At 43.6% G+C, this 26,177-nt stretch overlaps 1 protein-coding gene across 3 annotated transcripts in view; it reads left to right on the top strand.

Moving 5' to 3' along the window:
• ext2 (exostosin glycosyltransferase 2) overlaps window positions 1-26,177 on the top strand; it is a 168,293-nt gene that overhangs the window by 28,738 nt on the left and 113,378 nt on the right. For 2 of the 3 annotated variants that reach the window (XM_086008104.1, XM_086008105.1), the window contains 3 exons: window positions 8,957-9,073; window positions 10,193-10,388; window positions 25,986-26,125. In XM_086008104.1, coding sequence (XP_085864230.1) covers window positions 8,957-9,073; window positions 10,193-10,388; window positions 25,986-26,125 — 453 coding nt within the window. The remainder of the gene's footprint in view (window positions 1-8,956; window positions 9,074-10,192; window positions 10,389-25,985; window positions 26,126-26,177) is intronic. The other variant, XM_086008106.1, reaches the window with a different exon arrangement.

Genomic DNA, 26,177 nt, shown 5'->3' with positions numbered 1-26,177 from the left:
AATTCTAATTTCTAGCTTAACCTTCCTAGAGAGCTTTACTTTACTGTATCCCCAAAAGAATTTAATTTCTTCATCTTGTACCAGAATAACATTCAACTTCGAGTCACAGAATCAGTCAATTTTAACGCACGGATGGGCCATTCTGCCTATTGCACTTGTGCGAGTTCTGAGAAATATGTTGACTTAGTTCCTTGCCCCTGCCCACTTAAAATATTTCTTTATTTTCTCTTTTTGTATGCAGAGTCCCAGGTACCATAGTCTAGCATCAGCAGCTGATTTTATGATGTCTAATTTTTCAGTATGAAATCTATATGTACTTGTATCAATATGTATATATTTTTTGTTATAGTGGAATTTTGTACTTTTCGGAAGTGCTTGGATCTGAAACCTTGTGGCGTGTTTATTATTAGAATGTTGCAAAACAAAAATTTGCATACGAAACTTTGTTACCACCTTAGATACAAATTTTGTGTATTTTTGTTCAGAACAGTAACGTCCACATTTTAGGTATTCTGTGCCTTTTAGACTGGAGCATCTGTGAACAGTTTTTCTTTTTATAATATAAAATAAAAACAGAAAATGCTGGAAATACTCCAGGTCAAGGCAGCATCTGTGGAGAGTGAAACGGAGTTTATGTTTCAGGTCGATGACCTCTCGTCAGAACCTGAAACGTTAATTTCACCGACATCGACCTGAAACATTAACTTTGTTTCTCTCTCCACAGATGCTGCCTGACCTGCTGAGTATTTCCAGCATTTTCTGTTTCTATTTCAGATTTCCAGCATCTGCAGTATTTTGCTTTTGTATTAGTTTCTTTTTATATCTTGATCTCTGCAGCCTTTAACACGGTTGACCACTCCATCCTTCTCCAACGCCTCTCCACTGTCGTCCAGCTGAGTGGGACTGCACGCGCCTGGTTCCATTCTTATCTATCTAAACGTAGCCAGAGGATCACCTGCAATGGCTTCTCTTCCCGCTCCTGCATCGTTACCTCTGGTGTCCCCCAAGGATCTATCCTTGGCTCCCCTCCTAGTTGTCCTCTACATGTTGCACCTTGGCGGCGACATCCGAAAACACAGCATCAGTTTCCAAATGTACGCTGACGACACCCAGCTCTACCTCATTACCTCTCTTCTCGACCCCTCCATGTTCTCTAAATTGTCATCCAGTTCTGGATGAGCAGAAATTTTCTCCAATTAAATATTGAGAAGACTGAAGCCATTGTTTTCGGTCTCTGACACAAACTCCGTTCCTTAGCCACCGACTCCATCCCTCTCCCTAACATCTGTCTGAGGCTGAACCACACTGTTCGCAAACTTGGCGTCATATTTGACCCTGAAATGAGCTTCCGACTACATATCTGCAGCATAACAAAGACCACCTATTTCCAGCTCCGTAACATCGCCTGTCTCCGCCCTTGCCTCAACTCATCCGCTGCTGAAACCCTCATCCATGCCTTTGTTACCTCTAGACTTAACTATTCCAATGCACTCCTGGCTGGCCTCCCACATTCTACCCTATGTAAACTTGTGGTGATCCAAAACTCGGCTGCCCGTGTCCTAACTCGCACCAAGTCCCATTCGCCCATCACCCCTGTGCTTGCTGACCTACATTGGCTCCTGGTTAAGCAGCGCCTCGATTTCAAAATTCTCATCCTTGTTTTCAAATCTCTCCATAGCCTTGCCCCTCCCTATCTCTGTAATCTCCTTCAGTCCCCCCGCCCCGAGATATCTGCGCTCCTCTAATTCTGCCCTTTTGAGCATCCCTGATTCTAATCGCTCAACCATTGGTGGCCGTGCCTTCTGTTGCCTCGGCCCTAAGCTCTGGAATTCCCTGCCTAAACCCCTCCATCTCGCTTTTAAGACGTTCCTTAAAACCTACCTCTTTGACAAAGCTTTTGGGCACCTGCCCTAATTTCTGCTTATGTGGCTCGGTGTCAAATTTTTTGTCTTATACTCCTGTGCAGCGCCTTGGGATGTTTTACTACGTTAAAGGAGCTATATAAAATACTTGTTGTTGTTGTACAATGGGGTAGAAATTGCGGTCGGAGGCATACTTCAGGAATACGTCTCCGACCTGCGAAGCGAAACAAAACCTCACCTACCTCCTGCCGTCCAGGCTGCGGAGAGCACTGGTCCCTGGCCTCCAGGCAGACGTCAACGTAAAGGCCCAGTGACGCAGAGGGTAGCCAATGTAACATCTATGTGCAGGGGAGAAAGGGATAAATCGGGTAACTACAGACCAGTCGGTATAATGTCAATAATGGATAAACTTCTAGAGGCCATAATACAGGATAACATTAATACTCAACTCGAAAGACATTGCTTAACTAAGGACAGACAGTGTAGATTTCTAAAAGACAAGTCGTGCTTGACAAATTTAATAAAGTTCTTTGAGGAAGTAACAAACTATGTATAGCAATTTGATAGTGGTGTTCAAAGTTGAGAGTTTTTGCTGAGGTAATTCAGGAAAAACGAATTTGATTGAGTTGGTAACTAGAGAGCATAAATTTAAGATGATTACTGAAGCAACAAAGAGGGAGGTTAGAAGAATTTTTAAGAATTAATTTTGTAGGGGGATGTCGGGACATGGACAGTGTGAAATTGGTCTTCTGTGGTAGCAAAACCAGGCGATAGCAAATCAACACCGCCTGATTGAAGCCAATGTAAAAGAAAATCAGGTGCGTGTAAAACAGGCTGTCGATTGGCCTATCACCTGATTTGTGCTACCCCGGAATGTCCTACCAGGAACAGTGGTGGAAGCAGAATCCATAAGTTTTTTAAAGGAAAGTGGATTAATATTTGGAAAAGAAGAATTTAAAAGGGTTTGTGAAAAAGGGCAGAGGGGGTGGGTCGTTCTGAGAACCAGCTCAGGCATGATGGGCTGAATGGCCCTCTTCATTACTGTAAAATTCTATGATTGTGTCCTGAGTGAAATTTCAGGGCGTACTACTTTGTCTTTTTCTTAGAAATGTTCAAATTTGCTACTCAATAATTGATTCTTGAGCCACCTCACAAAATACTGGTTTTAAGAACTGATGTAACAAAAGTCTCTAAATACAAACTAACTGAACCCAGTTCTGAAATTTAATTAAAAAGGCTAAACAATCATATTCTCTCATTACTGGCCAAATAAATATTCAAAAAAGTTCAGGGAGCTTGGACAGCGTTCTTTTGCAGTGCTGAGTTGCACAACTTGTTTTGATAACTTTGTGCACCTACTACTTGATAAAATTAGTTTACATCCTTGTGGAACAGATTCCCATTATTGCTTTTTGGCTTTATATAAAGTTTTAATTCTGCAAACTTGTCTTCTGTTGATCCTCTCTATTTTTAAATAAAAGATGGGGGTGGGTTTTTGGAAGCTACACTGCCCTTAGTACTGAATACTAAGCAGTTACCATGAGCAGTCGCTTGATCTGACCAAGGAAACCTGTGCAGCTCCACTCTTGCCTACTTTAGGGCCTATCTTTTAGGATAATGGTGGCGGCCATCTTAAATGTTTGTTACACTGAGACCTTAGCAAACCTGGAGAAATAGAGTTGCAACACTTAAAACATTGTCTTTTACGTGAGTATATTTTAGAATGTTAAAGCCTGAATATTCCTGTCGAATGGCTGATTCACTGTTGTACAAACCCACCTAAGAAACTCGTGGCAGGCACTACAGTTCATTGATATCAAATTTTAAGAGAATTGTTGCAGTGGTCTTGTTCGTGCCAATTGCAAGACTGTTGATGAATCCTCTTTAACTAATCTAATGCCGCAAATTGCATTTTCAGATAACCAGTATATATACTTTACCACCGAAGCTCAACTGGTTTGCAGGGATGCCCTGGCTGCTAAGAGGATGCATTGAATTGTGTGTTATGACAGTGCTTCAAGTTTTCTGCAAATCTTCACTTCAAAAAGTTGAAAATGCAATGTGAATCTTCCAATGGTGACCTGAGATTCAGACTTAGCCACATTCTTAGTGCAAGTATTACACTACCTACTGGACTTGCTCATTTGAAGGGCTGAAATTTAGCTCCAGCAGTACAAATGTGGCAGTCATTGGGGCAATCTACATACTTCTGATTGAGAATTTCATGCAGGAAAATTAATGATTTTTAGGTTTGTTTTGAAAGTCTGTCCACCATTTGAGCCCATTGTCCAAGTATTGGATCTAAACGTGGTGCTACATTTAACTTGCATTATTTACTTGCATTATTGGCAGGATAAACTTTAAGGCCCTAACCTCATCAGTAGCCCTGCTCTTGGTTTCAGTGGGTGAACTTCATGCCCCAGTAGGCTGTATGAATTGCCCCTGTTGTAATTGATTAGATTATTCCATATGTGAAAATCACTTCTGCTTGTAGCACTGGACTTTCAAACAGGAAGTAAAAAAAAAAAAACCATGCAATAGATGTCCAAACAGCTGACGTGACAAAAATGTGGCTCACTTAACCACCTAAATATGTGTTTTGAAGGATAGAAGTTTCTTCTAAACATGGAAAGTGAGACCTTTAATTGCCTTTTTAGAGTAGACATGAAGTGGGAACAGAAATACTGAGGGATAATGGAGCACAGAGAGTGAGGGAGCAAATATATATTAACTGAGTAAGATCCTGAGCCATCTGTTGCATAAACATTTTCTTGTAAAATCTTTGTGCAATTGTCATGAGAATGCCACTACCAATTCTTTCTCTAAGCTCCCCTGTACCACACAATCTTTTGGCAACTAGATCCTCAATTGTATCATTTAAAAACCTGCATCAGTAGCTCAGTAGTGATTGGGAATGGAAGGGGATCAAGACAAATCCAATGTAAAGAGAAGAAAAATTGCCGATAATATTGAACTGCTGTAAGTATCTTGCTTTGAATTCAGCTGGAAGCATTCTAATTCATGTGTGAGCTACTTTAATTGCACATGTTGTAATATTTGTCACAGGACAGGTTTTTTTCCTTTTGAAATTCATGAATGTGAGCAGACGTCAAGCAGTCCAGTTGGAGCTTTCTAAAAGAAAGATGTATACTTTTTTAGAAAGTTCCAGTTGGAAGAATTGGCGTGGAAATACATTTGCTGACAAGTCCTGAAGAGGCGCACAACTCGCTTTGCATTTTATAATGTGCATTTTTTAAGCACCAGTTTAAATTTGATCTAGTGCCATGTTTAGAACTTGGGGAGGTAGGGAACAGTCAGCAATAATATCATAGCCCTCTCACTGATCTGTCAGATACCTTTTTTTTTTCTTACTCATTTTTGTCATTCTGTGTAAAAACCATGGAAGGTATTTTAATATGCGTTTGCTCAGATAGTCTGCACTAGAAGAATCTTCCTTCAGAGGTGAATATGGTTCAATAGCAGTACATTATGGATATTTTTTTTCATGAGCAGGAAACAAAGTAGAATACCTCTTGCATCAGCTACTCTGAGCATTGTGTATAGTAAGTGGTAAATACATATCCCTTCTCATTTAGAAAGAGAATAAAACTTAATCTAAAGCGTGTGGTGTTTTATGTGCAGGCTGACATGCTTAACCACACAACTGCAGGAAAGTTTTGACATTTAGATTTCTTTACTAATATTTGAGATGACATAAGCAGCTGGTTCACTAAGTCTAACTGAAAGGTATCCAGTTTTTCACCTACACAAGGCAAGTATAAATATCTCTGAAAGACACAAGCACTCTCGTTCCTTCATAAACCATACAGTTTAATTTGAAAACCACGTAGTATGTAAAGTTTGCTGACATTTAGAGACCAGGTTTGGTAACCCGAATCATGGCCTGGAAATTACGGTTGGCAGCGATCGCACTGACCTCGAAGCAAGCTGCCCACAAAGATGTTGCGATCTCTGTGGCGAAAACATTGGCCCAGAAATTCGGGTCGGGGGCTTCCCGCGGGTGCAAGCCCCCGACCTGCACTTACCTTGCGTGCCGGCCGTTGAGCTGTGGGCCCCCGTGGAATTCCAATCCTGGGCCTGCTCCAACTGCCGGCGCGCAGTGCTTGCGTATCCCAGAGGCGCAGTTAGTTCGATGCGTCCCCTGGGATCACGTGGGCCATGGGGAGCCAATCGGAGCAGGGAATGCCCATTCATAAGCTGTCAAAACTTAAATACTACGGGCCCCAAAACATCACTAAATCTTCAAAAAAAAATTTAAAAATCACATTTTTTAAATTAACTATAAATTACATGAAATAACTTTTAAACAATATAAATTTTTGAAAAAATAATTTTATTTTCTAACGGGGCTAAAAATAAACTTACCTTGCTTTAAAGTATTTAAAAATAATAAACCTGTGGAAAAAATATTTTAATTTTAATTAATTCACCACTTACCTTGTAAAAAGCAGGCCTTTTATATGTGTAACTTCTGCAGACTTACCCTCCCGGGAAAACCTGGAGAAAAAAAACCTAAGTTCGATGCGCATGCGCAGCCTCTTCTACGCACGCGTTCGAACTCTGAACCCCTTCTTTCAGGGGAACAGAAGTGCCGGTTTCCCGTGCATGCAGGAAACCGGCACTTCCATTGGGCCTACGGGTGAGTACCCCGTGCGTACTCACCCATGGAGACCCGAATTTCTGGGCCATTAGCTTTCTTGACCGTAATTTAATTGTAGTGATGTTGAAAGGGGATCCCTAGCGTACAGCAGCAGTGATGTCATCAAGCTGTTTGAGCAGCCAATCACATTGAGGAATTCTTACAGACAGCAAACCAGGAAATAAAAGGCACTGATTATCATTTCACTTTAAAATATTTTTCACATAAAACGAAATAAAGATTGGGACATATATCTGGGGTTAAGGTAGAAGCTGAAATGTCATAAACTTTTTTTTTATTTTAAAAATCTGGTAATTTTTATCTTAATGGAGAAATTTAACATTCTACAAATATAAAATTAGTTTTTCAGGCCGGAACACTTGTTCAGTCAATACGCCATTAAAACCCCAGTTACACCGATTCCAACAAGGCTTAATGTTTTATGGCGTGTTTAACAGCGATATTAGATTGACAAAGCTTAAGTTTTCGTCAGTTGAACTGATTTCACTGATTGCTGGCTATGGGGAGTTTCACAGCACAGCCTATGGCGGAGCAGGGAATGACACCGCAACTTCAGGACTTCTGCGTCTACCTGCGCATGTGCAAAATCCTGAAGTTCTAGCCTGTTGGGGGAGCTCGGTAATCGGGGAGAGATGGAGACGGGGTGGGTGCTGGGTGAAGAGGGAGTCTGGGGGCTTGGGGGAGAGACTGGGAAATGGGGTCTTGGAGAAAGATGGGGGCTCAAGGAGAGATTGGGACTCTGAATTGGCTCACGTGGCCAGAAAATCACATGATCAAACCTCCAGGAATGCCTCCAACCAGAGTTGGCAACCCTAGACATCTCGCTCCACCAGTACGTCAGGTACTGATGAGCTGCTAACTGCCCCCTACGCACCCCAGCAGTTCAGACATTAGCAGCTGCAGCACACGAAGGGAGGGGTCCCAGACAGGGGTCTGCAGGACATTAATTCCCTCCCCCCCCCCCCCCCCCCAAAACCCCAATTTGGCTGGGCTCTCCCAGGCTCTCTGGCACTACAACAGCCACCTCGCCCTGTGCAGGCTGCCAGTGTAGCTGATCCCAGGATCAAGACATTCCTCCTTCCATGGAAAAGGACCTGGGATTGCAACAAATTGGGAAACTCAACGAACAGAAAATGAACTGAAATCACATCCCACTGGCAGGGCTCCAGAGTTGGGCATGACCCCAGGTGAGGGTGGGGGAAAAAAAGACACACTGCAGGAGGTGCATCAAATCCCGGGATATTTGGCTCATCCTGTTTACTGTACGTAGAATGACCATTTTGAAAATAAGGACGCCTGCAAATAAAGAATACCTGATGCAAGTCCCTTAGTTGTCCCTATTTTACAAGTTTCACTATACCAAAAGATTGAACTGATTTAGGTTTATAATAAATGATGGCATCTCTGAAGGATGTTACCACGTTTCTGTTTTATTATCGCTGTGCTCACCATTTCAACTGCAAGTATGGAGCTTAAGGGATGGATTTTTTTGTCCAAGAACGATTCTAGGTGGCTGGCCGGAACTTTCCGCCATGCATTTTACAACTGCATTTACAATTGCGATTGAGACCAAACTTTTCTAAGATGTTCTACTGTATTCACCCATGTGGCAAGATCTACGTAAATTAGGCAGATTGTTTGTTATACACTAGGCCAGCCTTGATTTTTGTTGCTACCCGCTTTAGGAAAATTCCCATTTTATCAAATGTTGCAAGGCTGTTCCGAGCGGTTACAATTAAGCGGGTGCCACTATACTAGTTTAAAATCAATGCAATATAAATTCCAACAGCCATGTGCTTGCTGAGTGTGACCGTTTTTTTGCCTTTGTACAGGGACTGAGAACAGTGCTCACGGCATAAAACTGTGATGTTTTTAGCCCTAGTATTCTGCAATAAATTGAGCGTAATCCTATATAGTTGTAATATCTACCTACATTATTATGACTAGGTAGTTAAATTAGCACACATTTGATCACCTGTCAGCCGATTACGGCACAAAGATAAGAATGGAGATGCTGGTTATATATGTAATCTCGGGTAAGTGCAAGGTAAATTTAGTCTAAATTACGCAATACAAGGCAGTAATTTTAGAATCTTGACAAGTGGGATATTTTTGCATATGTTCCTTTTCTTTATAAAAGGCATGCCAGGCATACCAAATGTTCCTAAAATTAAGTAGTTTCCTCTGGAACTGCTTTCATTGGTATCTCCACTTTGTCATGTCTCTGCCTTCAAAAATACTCTCAAACCCTTCTCTTCGACTGTGATTTTGATCCTTCTGAATCTGACGACCTTCCCTTTTCTCTCTCGTGTACAGGGTCCATTCACCTGAGACATTGAGTATAGAAATGTGTTTTCGGGATCTAATTTGTAGATAATGTAAGTAATTAAATTGTTTTTTTGTTTTTTTTAAGAGCCCTCCTTGCCGGTGGAGGCTTCTCCACGTGGACCTATCGACAGGGTTATGATGTTAGCATTCCAGTATTTAGTCCATTGTCAGCAGATGTCAATCTACCTGAGAAGCTACCCGGGTAAGAGTCAACAGCCACATTACTGGAGTTACAGTTCTATTTTCAGCACTCTTATTTTGCCAATGTTGGATATAAGATTCCAAATGTACTTCAGATTGTGGTGGGCCATTTTCACAGCAGTCTGGTAGTGTATTTTAAGGATTTAAAAAAATATCCTACGTTGTACTTAGGGTAACTGAACTGTGCCCCCTCCCCCACCTCAGCAAAGTGAACTTGGTTGTGGGGAACCTATACAGAAAACATTCCAATGTTGCAATTCATTTAGTATATAATTGAAAGGAATAAAACTGCTGTTATAGTGAAATTGCTACCAGCTTGCAGTGAAAATCTGAGCAATAACCTCCCCATTGTTTGGCTTACAATGATCACTGGAGAGGACCTCACAGATTATTGGAAGCTACTTCCTTCAGTCATAAAGCACAGAGTCTTTTATTTTTGCTTCTCGCTGCATTCATTTAAGTTCAGCTACAAGAAACTGTCTCAAGAGCAATACTTTTTGCAAAATAGCAAACTTATTGCAAACTGAAGCAACCAAAAAAGTTATCGTGCACTTTAATTTACAATCTGTTTGAATCCGTACCGAGAATGCAGGAATTTCAAACTGAGCTGACTACTTACTGTAACTTAAAATGCAAACAGGAAATTCAAATTAACAAATTTGTCAAGCGATAATGCATTCCTGCATGTACTTCCATTCAGTAATGGTAAGTGGTGATAAACATTCATCAGACTCGATGCAGGATATATCTTGGATGCAAACATGCACTGGCATTGTTCAAAGCAAAACAAAGCCTCCTGCTCTGTCACTTTACCTGATATGCTGTTAAATTCTAGCATGGAGTATGTTAATGCAAAGAAAATATTCTGAAAAATCACTAAAAATGACCCTACATTATCGGTATATTGGGACTTGCTATGTTGGCTGCCCTTTATCCCAAAATGCGGAAACCACAGGTGTGTTTGTTTCTTTAAGTGACATCTAGTTCCACCAAAGATCCCCAGAAAGTGTAAACTCGACTTAGCCGATTTACAGTACATCAAAGCCACATCACAAATATTTTTTTACGTGAAAAATAATACTAATCCTGTTTCATTGTATATAAATATCTCTCTCTTCAGTTACAGGATGTATTTTATCTTGTCTACACAAACTGCTATCCATTCGGAATACCGTTCTGAGCTGGAGTCCATGGAAGCAGAGCATGGAGACGCTCTGCTAATCCTAGACAAATGTACCAATTTGTCAGAGGGTGTCCCTTCCACAAGGAAGCGCTGCCACAAAAATCAGGTCTTTGACTACCCACAGATTCTACAGGTATAATATTTGCATGTCTGAAGATGGAATTACAGGTTGAACCCCGGTAATCCGGCACCCGACGGTCCGGCACCTTCAGTGGTCCGGCACGAATTGAAACCGGTGGTCTTTAGTTTGCGGAGCAGCCGCTTGGCGGCGTCACCGTTTCCCGCGATATAAACAAACATAATATTGTACCTAATAATACAGGAAACTTTGTGTTATCCGGAGGCGAACCGTCCGGCAAGCTCGAGCCACCGGCAAAAATCAGGAGCCGTTTTTTATTCTTTTCGTTTCTTTTCTTTGCTTTTTTTGAACAGTCAAGCTCTGCAACGCCTGTAGCTAAGCAACAGCTTCAGCTAGAGACGCTACAGAGACGCTTGCCGACTGTTTAGAGGCTGTTGCTACAGGGTTTATTGATCCGTATGTTTCAACATTAGCTCTGGAGTGTACGGCAGTTTTGAGGGAACGGCAGCAGCTCGGCCCCGTTGGTGCCGGATAGCGCAAAGTTTCCTGTATTGTTATTTTAGGTGTTATTTACCTAACCTTCGGTGGTTCGGAATTTTCAATGGTCCGGCACCGGCCTTGTCCCGAGGGTGCCGGATTACCGGGGCCCAACCTGTATTAATTTATAGTGATGCTTATACATAACTTTGACTTTCAGCTATAATTTTGAGATAGGAGAAGGCTTGCTACCAGTTACTGCTGTAACTGTTTCTAACTAGACTTGTCTAGTGACAGTGTGTTGGGGCCATGATGGGGAGAGGAGAAACAGAGGGGCATATGTGCCAACTATTAGTGTTTCACATAGTCACTATTTTGAGGTCTTTTTGTCTTTGTTAGCAGACACAAATTGGCACCAGTCCCAGCTTCTTTGGACTGGGAGCAATTGAATTACCCGAGGGAACAAGTACTTATGGCAGATGAAGTACCCACAGTTTAATATAATGAGAAAAAGCTCTCTCTCCAGTTGCTGAGGACACGCTGTGCAACATCCATTTAGTCAAGCTCTTTGTTTTGTTAGTAGGTGCAATGCTGATGAAGCGAAAGAGGCAGAATCTTGCACATCACCAGCTGAAGAGCAGCCCCAGCAACAGGGCAGAGAGGGAGGGGAGAAGCGAATTAAGGTAGGGACTGAGGGAGACCCAGCCATAGAACAGGGAATATGGAGGAGATGCTTAGATTGCAGCATGGGCGAGGGTTGAGGCCCAGAATATGGTGTGAACAGAGAAGTTCATGTGAATAAAAGAGACGAGCAAGAAAATTGGAAAAGGGGAAAAAAATTATGGAAATATACAGTACATGCTGATTGTCCATATTTTGAGGTCTGTTTGCAGACAGAAATTAGTACAGCTGCAGGCTCCATCCCTAAGTGTTGCTCCCATCTCTTGTTTAATGCTGCTCAAAGGGGTAGAATTGTGCGATGGGTGGCAATTCCTATTTTGTAAAACCACAGAGATTTCCCGCCTGGACAAGTAGGCAAGAAGAGTGCCAGCATGAAGTGGGGGGGGGGGGTGGGGGGGGAGAAGAGTACCTCCACATCATGTATTGACCACCTATCAGATCTTGGAGGTAAAGAAATGGAGGAGAATTCCTGCAATGTTTGCCACAGTCTTCCATTATACTAATGATAAAATGTTGGGGTTAACTGCAATTTAAGTTAAGACAACTTCATCTTAAATTGTGAGAGTAGAGCAAGGGTGGTACATAGGTTGAAACAATTAAAAGATAAATTGAGGACTGAACTCAAAATATTCTTAACACAGAGGACTGGGTTTTCATGCGGATGGTGGGGGGTGGGGTGCTCCAGTGCGGGCGGGAGAACGGGTTTCCCGCAGGCTTGCCGACTTTAACGGCAGGGCATCATTTGCATCAGAAGCCTCTGTTTCCCACCCGCAGCCAGCCAGCCAGCCAGATGGAGAGGCTAGCTGGCTGCGGCGGGTAGTCCTGCGGCACTAGGCCACACGGGAGGGAGGGAGGGAGGGATTAGGTGGGGGCCAATAATGGCCTCCTGGGGCAGGGTGGGGAAGATCGGGGCTGTCGGGACTTTGGGGGCTGGGTGGTGCGGGGGTGCTGGGGGAGAAGTGAAGAAGATCGGGGCAGTCGAGGGACCGGGGGAAGTGAGGAAAATCGGGGCCGGCTTCAAGATCATTGGGGAGGGGGGGTGGGATGGTGATTGGAGGCCTCGTGAGGGGGTCTCCGATCATGGAGGGTGGGCTAAGCAGGGACCCTGGATCCAGGAAGTAAGAGTAAAGGCACTTACCTCCTGGATGCAGCAGTCTTTGCCTTGCTGTAACTGCCGGTTTTACAAAGTGCATTAAACCAGACCAGATAGAGTTAAAAAGAAAATGGTGGTTAAAGAAGGGGCTTCCAGCCTCATGGTGATATTTAAAATGACGTCCCGCCTCCTGGCAGCGGGTTGGTTGCCCACCCCCGTTAAAACTGGAAGTGGATGGGTTGGAGGCGGGTTCAGGTTGAGAATCCTAATTTTTAACAATTTAACTACCCCCCCCCCCCGCACTCCAAACCCACCTGTTTTTTTCAGGTAAAAATTCCCCCCGAGTGATTAATGTATGGATTAGATTCCCATATAGGGGAGGCATAAACCTTGGCATCATTTAAGAAACAATTGGATGTTGCAATGGGGGCACTTTAGATCTTTTGGGATGGATGAATTGAGATGGGCCAAATGGTCTTCCTCATCCTTAATTATTTTGCTATCTTTGAAGTCCAGGTCACGCTGCACTTTTAATATACCTAGCTCATAGGTTTATATACATGGCTATTTTGAAGCTGTTGCACAGGTTTTGCTAGTTTTCTAGATTGGCTTTTATGGGGGAAAGGAGCAAGATGGGTTTCAATTCTTTTTTGCCACTTTGGGAAGATATTGAATGGTTGCTGGAATGAGATTTATTCGTAGCTGTCGCATATTCTAGCTGCTCTGAACTGGGAGTTAGTTGACTGCCCAGACTCTTACATAGAAACATAGAAGATAGGAGCAGGAGTAGGCCATTCAGCCCCTCGAGCCTGCTCCACCATTCAATGCGATCCTGGCTGATCATCCAAATTCAGTACCCTGTCCCTGCTTTCTCCCTATATCCCTTGATCCCTTTAGCCTTAAGAAATATATCCAACTCCTTCTTGAATATATTTAATGAATTGGCCTCTACTGCCTTCTGTGGTAGAGAATTCCACAGGTTCACCACTCTCTGGGTGAAGAAATTCCTCCTCATCTCTGTCCTAAATGGCTTACCCCTTATCCTTGGACTGTGACCCCTGGTTCTGGACTCCCTGACCATCGGGAACATCCTTCCTGCATCTAGTCTGTCTAGTCCTGTCAGAATTTTATAAGTTTCAGTGAGATCCCCTCTCATTCTTCTAAACTCCAACGAGTACAAGCCCAATCGACCCAATCTCTCCTCATACGTCATTCCTGCCATCCCAGGTATCAGTCTGGTGAATCTTTGCTGCACTCCCTCCATGGCAAGAATATCCTTCCTCAGATAAGGTGACCAAAACTGCACACAATACTCAAGGTGTGGTCTCACCAAGGCCCTGTACAACTGCAGCAAGACATCCTTGTTCCTGTACTCAAATCCTCTCGCTACGAAGGCCAACATACCATTTGCCTTCTTAACCACCTGCTGCACCTGCATGCTTACCTTCAGCGACTGGTGCACAAGGACACCCAGCTCTTGTTGCACTTCCCCTTCTCCCAATCTATTGCCATTCAGATAATCTGCCTTCCTGTTTTTGACACCAAAGTGGATAACCTCGCATTTATCCACGTTATATTGCATCTGCCATGCTTCTGCCCAATCACCCAACCTGTCCAAATCATACTGGAGTTTCTCGGCATCCTCCTCACAGCACACACGCCCACCCAGCTTTGTATCATCTGCAAACTTGGAGATATTACATCTAGTTCCCTTGTCTAGATCATCATTAATATATATTGTGAATAGCTGGGGTCCAAGGACCGATCCCTGCGGTACCCCACTAGCCACTGCCTGCCACTCGGAAAAAGAGCCGTTTATTCCAACTCTTTTCCCTGACTCTTGGCCAGAGGAAACAAAAAGAGAAAATGCTGGATACACACACCAGGTCAGTCCGCCTCTGTTTGCTCATTTTCTTTCTTTTATCGCTCTCTGCCATCTTACTAGTTGAAATCTTCACCACTGTCCTATTTATCCTCTTTACAAGGAAATTTAGGTGAAGCCCATCTTGTCTGAAAAGCTTTTCCCTGCCTCTGTACAAGGAATTTAAAACCCACTCTTCTATACCATCTCTCTAGCCATGTCTTGATGTTTCTAACATGTTTCTGTTTAATCGGTCCAGTGTGTGGCGCCGTGAGTAATTCTGAGATTATTACCTTTTGAGGTTTTGCACATCAGACTAGATCCTAATACCTTAAACCGCTGCTATAAAACCTCAATCCTACTCTTTCTGCCTGGATTCTCATGCTGCAGAAGTTTTCCCACCTGTTATGTCACTTAACCTGGCACCAGAGAAGCAAAACATTATTTGAGATTCCCTGTCACAGCTGGAAATTGGTTGTCTATCCCTCTAATTATGGTGTTTCCCACTAAGACACCTGTTCTTATGGATAATTTCACTTTACCTGTGGTGGTGTTCATGATGAACCTTACCTGTGCCTCTGTCCTTGCGTGCATTGCAGGTGTCAAGAACCATATACATATTGGATAAATCCAGACTCCGAGTTTTCCTGTACTGGTTCCTTCTGTCACCTCCTTCCAGCAGGTGTTCACCCACTCCCTCTCCTCTGTCTCACTTCCCTCTCTATTTGCGTTGTCCAGCTGAATGGGACTGTCCTCGCCTGGTTCCACTTCTACCTATCCAGTCGTAGCCAGACCATCCCCTGCAGTGGCTTCTCTTCTTGCCCCTGCACTGTTGCCTCTGGAGTCACTCAGGATCTATCCTTGGCCACCTCCTATTTCTCATCTACATACTGCTCCTCTGCAACATCATACAAAGACATGATGTCGGGTTCCACCGAGCTCTACCTCACCGCCATTTGTCTGGACCCCTTCACTGCCTCTGTCTTCTCAGACTGCTCCTCCAGTTAAACATTGGGAAGTCCGAAGCCATTTTATTCAGCCCTAGCCACTGATTCCATCCCCCTTCCTGGCCACTGCCTCGGGCTGAACCAGACTGTTTGCAACCTTGAATTCTTATTTCACCCTGCGCTGAGCTTCCAACCTCATCCGCTCCTCCACCAAGATGGCTGACTTCCACTTCTGTAATATCACCTGTCTCCACCCTTGCCTTGGCCCATCTGCTGCTGAAACCCTCATCCATGCTTATGTTACCTCCAGACTCAACTATTCCAATGTTCTCCAGGCTGGCCTCTGATCTACCACCTTCCATAAACTTGAGCTCATCCATAACTCTGCTGTCTGTATCCTAACTCGCACCAAGTTCCATTCACCCCTGTGCTCACCGGTCCACCAACGCCTCAATTTTAAAGTTCTAATCCTCGTGTTCAAACCCCTCAATGGCCTTGCCCCTCCCCATCTCTCTAACTTCCTCCAGCCCTAAAACCCTCTGGGACGTCTGCTTTCCTCCAACTCTGGCCTCTTGTGCATCCCACACTTCCTTTGCCCCACCATTACCATTTGTGCATTCAGCCGTCTAAGCCCTAAGCGCTGGAATTCCTTCCCTAAACCCCTCTGTCACTCCTCTCTCCTCCTTTAAGACAATCCTTAAAACCTACCTCTTTGACCAAGCTTTTGTTCACCTGTCCTAATGTTTCCTTTTTTGACTTGTTGGCAATTTCTGTCTGATTACACTCGACTAAAGTGCCTTGGGACCTTTTACTACGCTAAAGGTGCTACATAAATGCAAGTTGTTGTTGTGGGGTGACTGCCCTCTGGATTGTATCTTCTAGAAGTAATTTTCCCTGTGTATATTGAAAGGTGTAGCCAACTTGCCCTCAAGTTCAGCATTCCTCTGCTCGAACATGATAATCCTTTGACACTCCATGCATGTGTACACTTCCTTAATACTTTGCTATTCCAGAATTTTCCACATTATGTATGCACATCCATCACAAGTCTATACGCCCAGCTATGTGCTACTCATAAAGTGTTAGATTTAAAACTAATTATCATGCTTGTCTGCCCTGAAAATCAGGCTTTCAGTGCCCCTACATAGATTCAGGTACACTGAATTCAGGAAGTTGAGGACCCAGGAATGTTGGGGGGAAAATTCAAGCATGCATCCATCCCTCAATCCTGTCTAACCTTTAGAAGTACCCCATACACTCACAATTACTTTAGTATCCGATACAGATTTAATATGCAAGATTATTGGATCTTAAATTAATATAATTTAGAAGTAATTTTATAAATCACTCTTAAAATGAGAAACTCAACTTGTGAATCTTTTCATTTCCAAAATTATAAAGTGCTCTATATTGCAATGTATTACTTTGAAATGCAGTCATCGTTGAAGGAAGAATGTAGGCTAGGACACCAGGAAAATTCCCTGTTATTCTTTGCTTAGTGCCATGGCATCTTTACATCCATTGGAACCAGCCAACTGGCAGGTGGGCCGTGATTTTACTTCTGGGCCGAAGGATGGCATCTCCTATAATGTAGCATTCCTTCAGTACTGAACTGGGGTGTCTTTTTAGATTATGTGCTTAAGTCCTGGAGAGAGCCTTGAACATGCAACCTTCTGAATCAGACAAGACTGCTACCAGGTGAGCCAAGCTGGCACATGATCCACAGTGAACGGTTCTAAAAACTGCATTATGAATTTATTTCTGTTGAGAGAAAATCTTTTGTTTCAGATTGAAGATTACTTGAAGTTATAAATATAGGAAAAGATATAAGCAACAATTATTTTCTTCTTAGGCAGTCCCTCGGAACCGTGGATGACTTGCTTCCACACTAAAAATGAGTTCTCAGGTGACTGATGAGTCCAATGCGGGACCTACAGTCTCTGTCACAGGTGGGGGCAGACAGTGGTTGAAGGGGTAGGTGGGTGGGGTGCTTGAGTTGACATGTGCTCCTTCCGCTGTTTGCGCTTGGCTTCCGCTTGCTCCCGGCGAAGAGACTCGGTGTTCGGCGCCTTCCCAGATGCTTCTCTTCCACTTTGTGTGGTCTTGGGCCAGGGATTCCCAGGTGTCGGTGGGGATGTTGCACTTTTTCAAGGAGGCTTTGAGGGCGTCCTTGAAGTGTTTCCTCTGACCAGCTGGGGCTCTCTTGCCGTGTCGGAGCTCGGAGTAGAGCGCTTGTTTTGGGAGTCTCGTATCGGGCATGCGGACGATCTGCTCGCCCGTCGGAGCTGATCGAGCATGGTCAAAGCTTCGATGCTGGGGATGAAGGCTTGAGCGAGAACACTGACATTGATGCACCTATCCTGCCAATGGATTTGCAGGATCTTGCGGAGGCAGCGTTGGTATTACCTCCCCAGTGCTTTGAGGTGCCTGCTGTACATGGTCCATGTCTCTGAGGCATACAGGAGGGCGGGTATCACTACTGCACTGTAGACCATGAGCTTGGTGCTGGGCTTGAGGTCCTGGTCTTCAAACACACTCTTCCTCAGGCGACCGAAGGCTGCACTGGCACACTGAAGGCGGTGTTGGACTTTGTCATCGACGTCTGCCCTTGTTGACAGTAGGCTTCCGAGGTATGGAAAGTGGTCCACGTTGTCCAAGGCCTCGTCATGGATTTTGGTAATTGGGGGGGCAGTACTGTGTGGCGGGGGCAGGTTGGTACAGGACTTTTGTCTTACAGATGTTTAGTGTAAGGCCCATGCTCTTGTACGCTTCGATGAAGGCGTTGATGATGGTTTAGAGTTTGACCTCCGAGTGTGCGCGGACGCAAGCGTCGTCTGCATACTGTAATTCGATGACAGAGGATGGGACGACCTTGGATCTGGACTGGAGGCGACGGAGGTTGAACAGTTTCCCGTTTGTTTTATAGATTAGCTCCATTCCAGCGAGGAGCTTACTGAGGGTGAGATGGAACATTGCAGCCAGGAAGATAGAGAGGAGCGTTGGTGCGATGACACAGCCTTGTTTGACCCTGGTCCGTACATGAATTGGGTCTGTGGTGGATCCGTTGGTCAGGATCACGGCTTGCATGTCGTCGTGAAGCAGGCGGAGGATGGTGACAAATTTTGAGGGCAGCCGAATTTGAGGAGGACACTCCATAATCCCTCACGGTTGACAGTGTCGAAGGCCTTTGTGAGGTCAAAGAAGGCCATGTATAGCAGTTGGTGCTGTTCCCTGAAATTCTCTTGTCGTTGACGTGCGGTGATGATTATGTCCATTGTGCCCCTTAGTGGGCGGAATCTGCATTGCGTCTCTGGGAGAAGCTCTTCAGCCACTGGGAGAAGGCAATTGAGGAGGATTCTTGCGATGACTTTTCCTGTGGCAGACAGCAGGGAGACTCCTCTGTAATTACTGCAATCGGACTTGTCACCTTTCTTGAAGCTGGTCACGATTGCGGCGTCTGAGATCCCCTGGCATGCTCTCCTCCTTCCAAATAAGAGAAATTAGTTCATGTTTTCGTGCCAATAGTGCTTCTCCGCCATGTTTTAGCACCTCGGCAGGGATTCCATCTGCTCCTGACGCCGCCTTGTTCTTCAGTTGTCGGATGGCCTTTTCAATCTCATGCTGGGTTGGGGTTGTGCTGAGGTGGTGGCGGGTAGCATGCTGCGGGATGGAGTTGAGGACACTCTCGTCGGAGAGAGAGTCTCGGTTAAGGAGATCTTCGAAGTGCTCCTTCCAGCGGGCACTGACTGCCTCTCCGTTCTTGGCCCGCAGTGGGGTAGGACCTTGGGTGCTTGGGCCGTAGGTGGTCTTGACTGCGCTGAAGAATCCACACACTTCATGGTTGTCGGCTAGCTGCTGGATCTCCTGCGCTTTCTCCACCCACCACCTGTTCTTTAGGTCGCAATTTTTTTGTTGGACCTCGGCTTTCAGCCGTCTGTAGAGCTGCTTTCTTGCTCTTGAGTTCTGTTGCTGTTTCCAGATCAGGAATGCCTTGCGCTTGCGGCTTATTAGCTCCTGAATCTCTCGGTCGTTCTCGTCAAACCAGTCTTGGTGTTTCCTGGTCGAGTGACCGAGCGTCTCTTCACAGGTGCTGATTTATGGAGGCCTTGAGCGCAGACCAAGTGCTGTGGACACTCTGTATCTCTGAATCACTGGGAGTCATCAGGTTGTTTGAGGCGCAGGCTGAATAGGGCTTTCTTAGCGGGGTCTTCGAGTGCTCCAGCGTTGATTTTCCTGCGGCATTGCTTCTGTTGCCACCGCTGTTTTGGGGCTACATTGATGGAGATGACAGAGTGGATTAGGTGGTGGTCTGTCCAGCAGTCGTCGGCTCCTGTCATGGCGCGGGTGATGCGGACGTCCTTGCGATCCCTCGCTCGGACGATGACGTAGTCCAGCAGATGTCAGTGCTTGGAGCGAGGGTGTTGCCATGAAGCCTTGTACTTGTCTCTCTGACGGAGCAAGGTGTTGGTTATGACAAGGCCATGTTCTAAGCATTTCGTCAGGAAGAGGGTACCGTTGGAGTTGGCTTTCCCTACCCCCTCTCTGCCAATCTCACCTTATTTTAGAATTATATCAATAATTCACTTTTATTAAACCTATTCAAATAAGTGTGCTTTTTGTTAATGTAAAACAATGGAAGGAACGAGCATAGAGAGAAAAAGAAAGCAGAACAACAGATGGAGATGATGAAAAAGGGCAGGAAGTAATGATCAAATCATTTTAAAAACAGAAAATTGGGCAAGGAACAACTATGTCAAGGTAACAAAGCTTATAGTAAGATTTTTTTCTTGACCCTCAAGAGCCTAACAATTTTGGGGAGCAGGAAGGGGATAAATCTGCATGTTAAAACTTAAAAATAAAAAAAAATAGTTGGACAGTGAAGAAATATATAATTATTTCATGAAGTAGAATATTAAACAGCGTGGTGATTTTTCTTTGCCTTTTATCATTATTATGTGGATATTTTTGCATCTAAACTAATTCTCCTATTTTAATGACACTTTTACAAGAATGGGGGAGGGGGGGGTAGAGTTTTGCAGCCTGTTTGATCCAAACGTCAGCTGGTGGCATGGCCTCTGCAGAGGGCTGACTAGGTTGCCACTGCTGCAAATGAATCTTGCTATTCTGAACCTTTGAAAAACCTATTGTTTAAAAAGGCTTATAACAACAGATGGAAAAGATTTGCTGTTTGGTGTCTAGATAAGGAGAACCTAGGCATGTGTTCAATCCCGAAGGTACTCTCCTACATATGGTATTCAAAGCCTACTTAAATCAAAATACATGCAGAAACTTTATCATTATTTCTATCCTCCTTATGAGAGTGCGGGGCAGAGAAAAATTCACCCTTTAGTCTCCAGATTTATGACAGGTACTTAGAAAACCTTTTTGCCATTTGACCTTTCATTCCAAAGTGGTATCTGTATTTGGTGCCCTTCATTTGAACCAGTGGTTTCATGTGCCATTAAGTTCCTGATGTCTACAATGTTGGGAGGGTGACTGATCTGCATGATTTAGTCATGAAATATCCCAGTCTCATCTGGCAAAAGGACAGAATAATACTGAGACCATCTCCAAAATTGCTGCCCACGTCATTTAAAGTCAATCAGTGAAGTACAGGGTTCATGTGAAAAGAGTTTTGAGACTTGGGCTCGCTGTTATTTAAAAAGAGATTGCACTTAAAATATTGGAAATATTGGATATTTCCTATAGCGTGTATCACATATTAAAAAATTCACTCTGTATTGGCATCTATATTTTGTACTCATCAGTCAGTTTATAAAATACTAAAAACAAATGTGCTTCTAATATTTGTTTTGGCTTTCTTTTTAAACACTGTGCTAGCCCAATAGTGCAATTAAAAATAGTATGTAGACATGCAAAAAATTGTACCACAGAAATATCACATTTTTCAAATCTGGACCATTTTGTTTCATAGTACAGTTGCTTGTGCGGATTTCCTTCTGGTGATATTTTGACCACTTTTACCATGAGTTTACTTGGCCTTTTCTCAATCGGCACCTTTCACGCGGGACTTTGGTGAACCTTGCCCACATTTGTATATACTTAAAGAAATGGGCAGCCACAGTTTCAAGTGCATAACCTTATAAATGGTGCTGTATAATTCTATATACTGTAGTTCTTTGGGGTCTCCTGTCTTCTGTACCCACAATGGAACTGTTCTGGTTTGTGTGTGCCTCTCGATTTTGAAGCCTTGATTCTGTCGTTTTTGCTGTTTCACACAATTGGAAACTTGTGCTGAAATGCATTCTGCACATGGACCATAGCAAAAGTTGGACTGAGACCCAGGTGATTCTGTGAATTAGCAAGCACTTAAACAGTAATTTAAAAATTTCAGTAAATGCCCATTCATAACTCAATTCTAAGAAAAACACGCACTCACACAAAACCCTTGCTAGAGTATGCTTTACCAGGGATCTGTTTTTGTAGACCTGTTCTGTTTTTTACGTTCAGTTGGAAAATAAAATGCACTTCGAGAATCCTTGCTATTTCAAACCGTTTAGGGAAAGGTAATTTCTTTCAGTATTAGAGCTTGCTGGTTCCCAGCCCCTCTCTTCAAATGATTCCTACTCGCATGTCAATACTGTTAGCTAATATGGTGGTACTGTAGTGTTAGAGCTTCGTATTAATGACATAGGGACCTGTTGACTCTGGCATCCTGTTTGTTTAATGCTGTGTCTATTTTACAGAACTACTATATGGCGTGTACCCTGGAGGCTGATGTTCTATTGTGGGGTAGACTACAGAATGCAGAACAAAAATAGTTTGCCTGCACCAGCTTTCACCGGTTTCCGTTTGTTGTTGCCGGGGGTGGCGTTGACTCTAGAGGCGTTTGTGGAATTCTTTCATTGGTGTGCACAATTGTAGCAGTTGGTTTCTTCACTTCATGCAGCTAGTGGCATTGATAGAACCGGTCCAAGAATTTAGCCTTTAGTTGGATCACAGGACAGACTACAGTACTGTTTTATTGGGCCAGCTAGCCTATGAATTCAATATATTTATGAATATAATGAAATTAAGTTAAGAAAAATCCTCCATTGAATTTCAGTTGAAACCGGAGCCTAACTGTCTTGTGTATAAAGGCTGCATGAATTATAGAGCAACAGTGGTACATGTGGCCGCAGAAATTGTATTTTGAAGCACTAGTGTCTAAGCAATATATACGTCTGTACCTTCAGAATTTGTACTTGGTTACAAAATGTACCAAGAACAGTAGTTCTCATTACAGCATTCCCTGGCATACAGTGCCTCATACATTCCACTGCTATTTTGCATATTGTTTCATTAATATCCAAACATATCAATGCCATTGTGATCATGTATATTGGTGTTGTGTAGAGAACAAAGCAATGTTTTGTAGAGAACAGATTTGTTCTTGCCATTGGTAATTATCCAAATGTTCAACTACTTATTCCGAGCTTTCTAAAACAGTTTGTTGCCCATTTATCATGTGTACTGTGTAACCGATCTTCTAAATTTGACATAGAACATGCATACAACTGTAAATAGTTTTTGATCACACTTTTCCACTGGAATGTTTTAAATGATGACTGGAATAATCTGATGAAATATTTAGAACAGATTGTTGTCTGGGCATGAAATGTTATCAGCTCTGACCAAAGTATGTGGACTTCCATCTGGTAGCTTTCCTTCTTCACTTGTCAGTAATCAACTGGTGCTTTTATGATAAACTGTTACATAAGAATTTCAAAGAATTCTACTACTTTTATCCTATCTAAGCTTAATATTGCAATAATAAAGCTGCTGCCGCATTTGAGCAACTTTATTATTGAAATACTGTTTGTTTCAGGGTCGCGGTTATGTGAGCTCAGATTGGCAGGTCTGGAATTTCCTGGACCTGCTTACAATTTAAGGGCTGACTTCTGTGAGGATATTGTGCATCAGCTGCTTTGAGTGAACATAGGAATATGCGAAAATACTGGACAGGAAAAGACCAGCTGGTCCATCCAGCTTGTCCTCTGCAGTTGTGATGCCTAGTGCGTGACTTTAAGAGACTCCTTGCACCCTCGTGCCATGTAGTCTCCTGGGAGAGACAAAAACAAATCAAATCCCAGGACCATTAAGGGGGTGAAACCTGGAAAATTCCTCTCCAATCTCTCTAGGCAAACAAAACTAGTCCAGGAGACCACATTGACCATGACTTGTATTATTTGGTACCTATGTCTTGTATGATGCGATCTCCGCCCCAGCCAACAACCAGTCCAGCTCTTTCTTGAAGGTATACAGCGATTCATCACTCACTGCACAAGCTGACAACTTGTTTCATTGGTCTCCTATTATCTTAATATCTAAGCTATTTCTTCCCTTGCATAATTTATATGCGTGACCCCGGTCCTCCCCGACCTATCCAATTGAAATAATTTGTTCTTTCATTATTTTATAGACCTCCATCAAATCACCTCTAAGTGTGCACTTCTCTAAAGTATATAGACCCAGCTCTTTAAGACTATCTGGGTAGCTAACTTGTTTTAAACTGGGAACCATTCTTGTGGCCCTCTTCTGAACCTTTTCAAAAGCCTACATATCACCCACCAACTGAGAGGACCAAAACTGGGCACAGTATTCTGAGGTCTATCCAAGGTCATGTACAAGCACAAAATGGTATGTTTTGTTTTGTAATGGATAGTCGTGTGACTGCAGCCCAGTACCGTATTTGCTTTAGCTATAGCTTCACGGGATTGGTAGTGAACATTTAGAGGGTTATGAACTATAATAACAAGATCTTTTTCTTTCACCACAGGCTTCAGTTCTGTTCCTTGTAAGGTGTAAGTTTGCTTAGCGTTGGTCCTGCACATCTCCAAGTTAAATGCCATTTGCCAAACGAAAGCATATTCCCCCAGCACATCGAGATCTGGTTGCAGTTGTTTAATCTCTTGCATGTTCCCAACCCCTGCGCAAATCTTGGTATCGATCGTAAACTTGCCAGTCATTTCCCCCAACCCCTTTGTCTAGGTCATTAATATAGATAGTAAAGAGCAAAGGCCCTAACACTGATCCCTGCAGGACACCACCAGTAACTGGTCTCCAAGTAGATCCACGGCCATTGATGACTTTCTGCCTACGGGAATGCAGCTAGTTCTTTATCCTCTGTAGCAGCTTCCCAATAATTCCACAAGATTCTATCTTGCAGCTTCACCTATTAAAGGTATCTTATCAAATGCTTTCTGAAAATCCAGGCTGATGATGTCTACTGGGTTTTGTCGATCCACCAACCTGATGACTTAAAAAAAAAAAAAAAATCAATCAAATTAGTAAAACACGACCTTCCTTTCCCAAAGCCGTGACTTGATTCATGATGTCCACTGTGATATCTACCACCATTTATATAAAAAAGTTAATGAAAACTGCATAATGTATTTTTAAGTATGTGGTAATGATTTTCAGGATGTACTCCCATCTAGATGTTTAGATGGCTAATATGAACTGTTTAAACTTTGCTGTAATGGCCTGTGACATCATCATATTCTTTGTATGAGTTCTTCTTCTTGGGCAGTCTCTTGGAACTAAAAATGCGTTCAGGTGACTGATGAGTCCAATGCAGGACCTACAGTCTCTGTCGCAAGTGGGGCAGACGGTGGTTGAAGGGGTGGGTGGATGGGGTGCTTGGGTTGACGTGCACTCCTTCTGTTGTTTGCGCTTGGTTTCCGCTTGTTCCAGGCGAAGAGACTCGAGGGGTTCGGCGCCTTCCCGGATGCTTCTCCTCCACTTTGTGCGGTCTTGGGCCAGGGATTCCCAGGTGTCGGTGGGGATGTTACACTTTTTCAAGGAGGCTTTCGGGGTGTCCTTGAAGTGTTTCCTCTGCCCACCTGGGGCTTTCTTGCCGTGTCTGAGCTCTGAGTAGAGCGCTTGTTTTGGGAGTATCGGGCATGCGGACGATATGGCCCGTCCATCGGAGCTGATTGAGCGTGGTCAAAGCTTCGATGCTGGGGATGTTGGCCTGAGCGAGAACACTGACGTTGGTGCACCTATCCTGCCAACGGATTTGCAGGACCTTGCGGAGGCAGTGTTGGTGGTACCTCTCCAGTGCTTTGAGGTGCCTGCTGTACATGGTCCATGTCTTCTTTCTTCCCCAGCTTTTAGTTTTGATGTTATCTACCTCTACCCAATAGGCCTCAATCTTTGGCTGAGAATGTGGGTAGATGACCACAACATCCATTTGCATTTATACAGCAGGATTTAATGTAGGAAAAAATGTGCATTACTGTTGAGGGAAGGAACAGATACTGAGCCATGATGGGAGAAATTAGGAGATGTGACCAAAACCTTTGTCAAAAAGATGGCTTTTAAAGGCAGGGAGACTAGAGAGCTGGAGAAGGTCTTGGGTTGGGAGTTCTCCTGGTCTCCTGCAAAAGGTGGCCCGAAGTAAAGAGGAGGATGCACAGTCCACTTTTTAGAAATCTCCCACTTTAAGTTTGATTTTTATGTTGAATTTTCCAGATTTTTCCTGGTTTCTTTAATTTACGTATTAGGTATTTATGGGCTTTATGCAAGATTTATAGCATCTAAAACCTTGAAGAGACCGTCAGGCTGATGTTATTTCTCTTTGATGACAGGAAGCCATGTTTTGCATTGTGTTGCGTGGAGCACGTCTTGGGCAAGCTATCCTAAGTGATGTCCTTCAAGCAGGCTGCATTCCTGTAATTGTTGGAGATTCTTATATCCTCCCGTTTTCAGAAGTACTGGACTGGAAAAGGTATGCAGCGTGCTGGAATTTCACCAGTTTTTTTTCTCCAGCAGAATGTAGC

Source organism: Somniosus microcephalus, chromosome 15, assembly GCF_052327205.1.
Source record: "Somniosus microcephalus isolate GS21.2 chromosome 15, FLI_Smic_1.0, whole genome shotgun sequence".
NCBI classification, from domain to species: Eukaryota; Metazoa; Chordata; class Chondrichthyes; order Squaliformes; family Somniosidae; genus Somniosus; species Somniosus microcephalus.
This window is presented reverse-complemented; position numbering and strand designations above follow the sequence as displayed.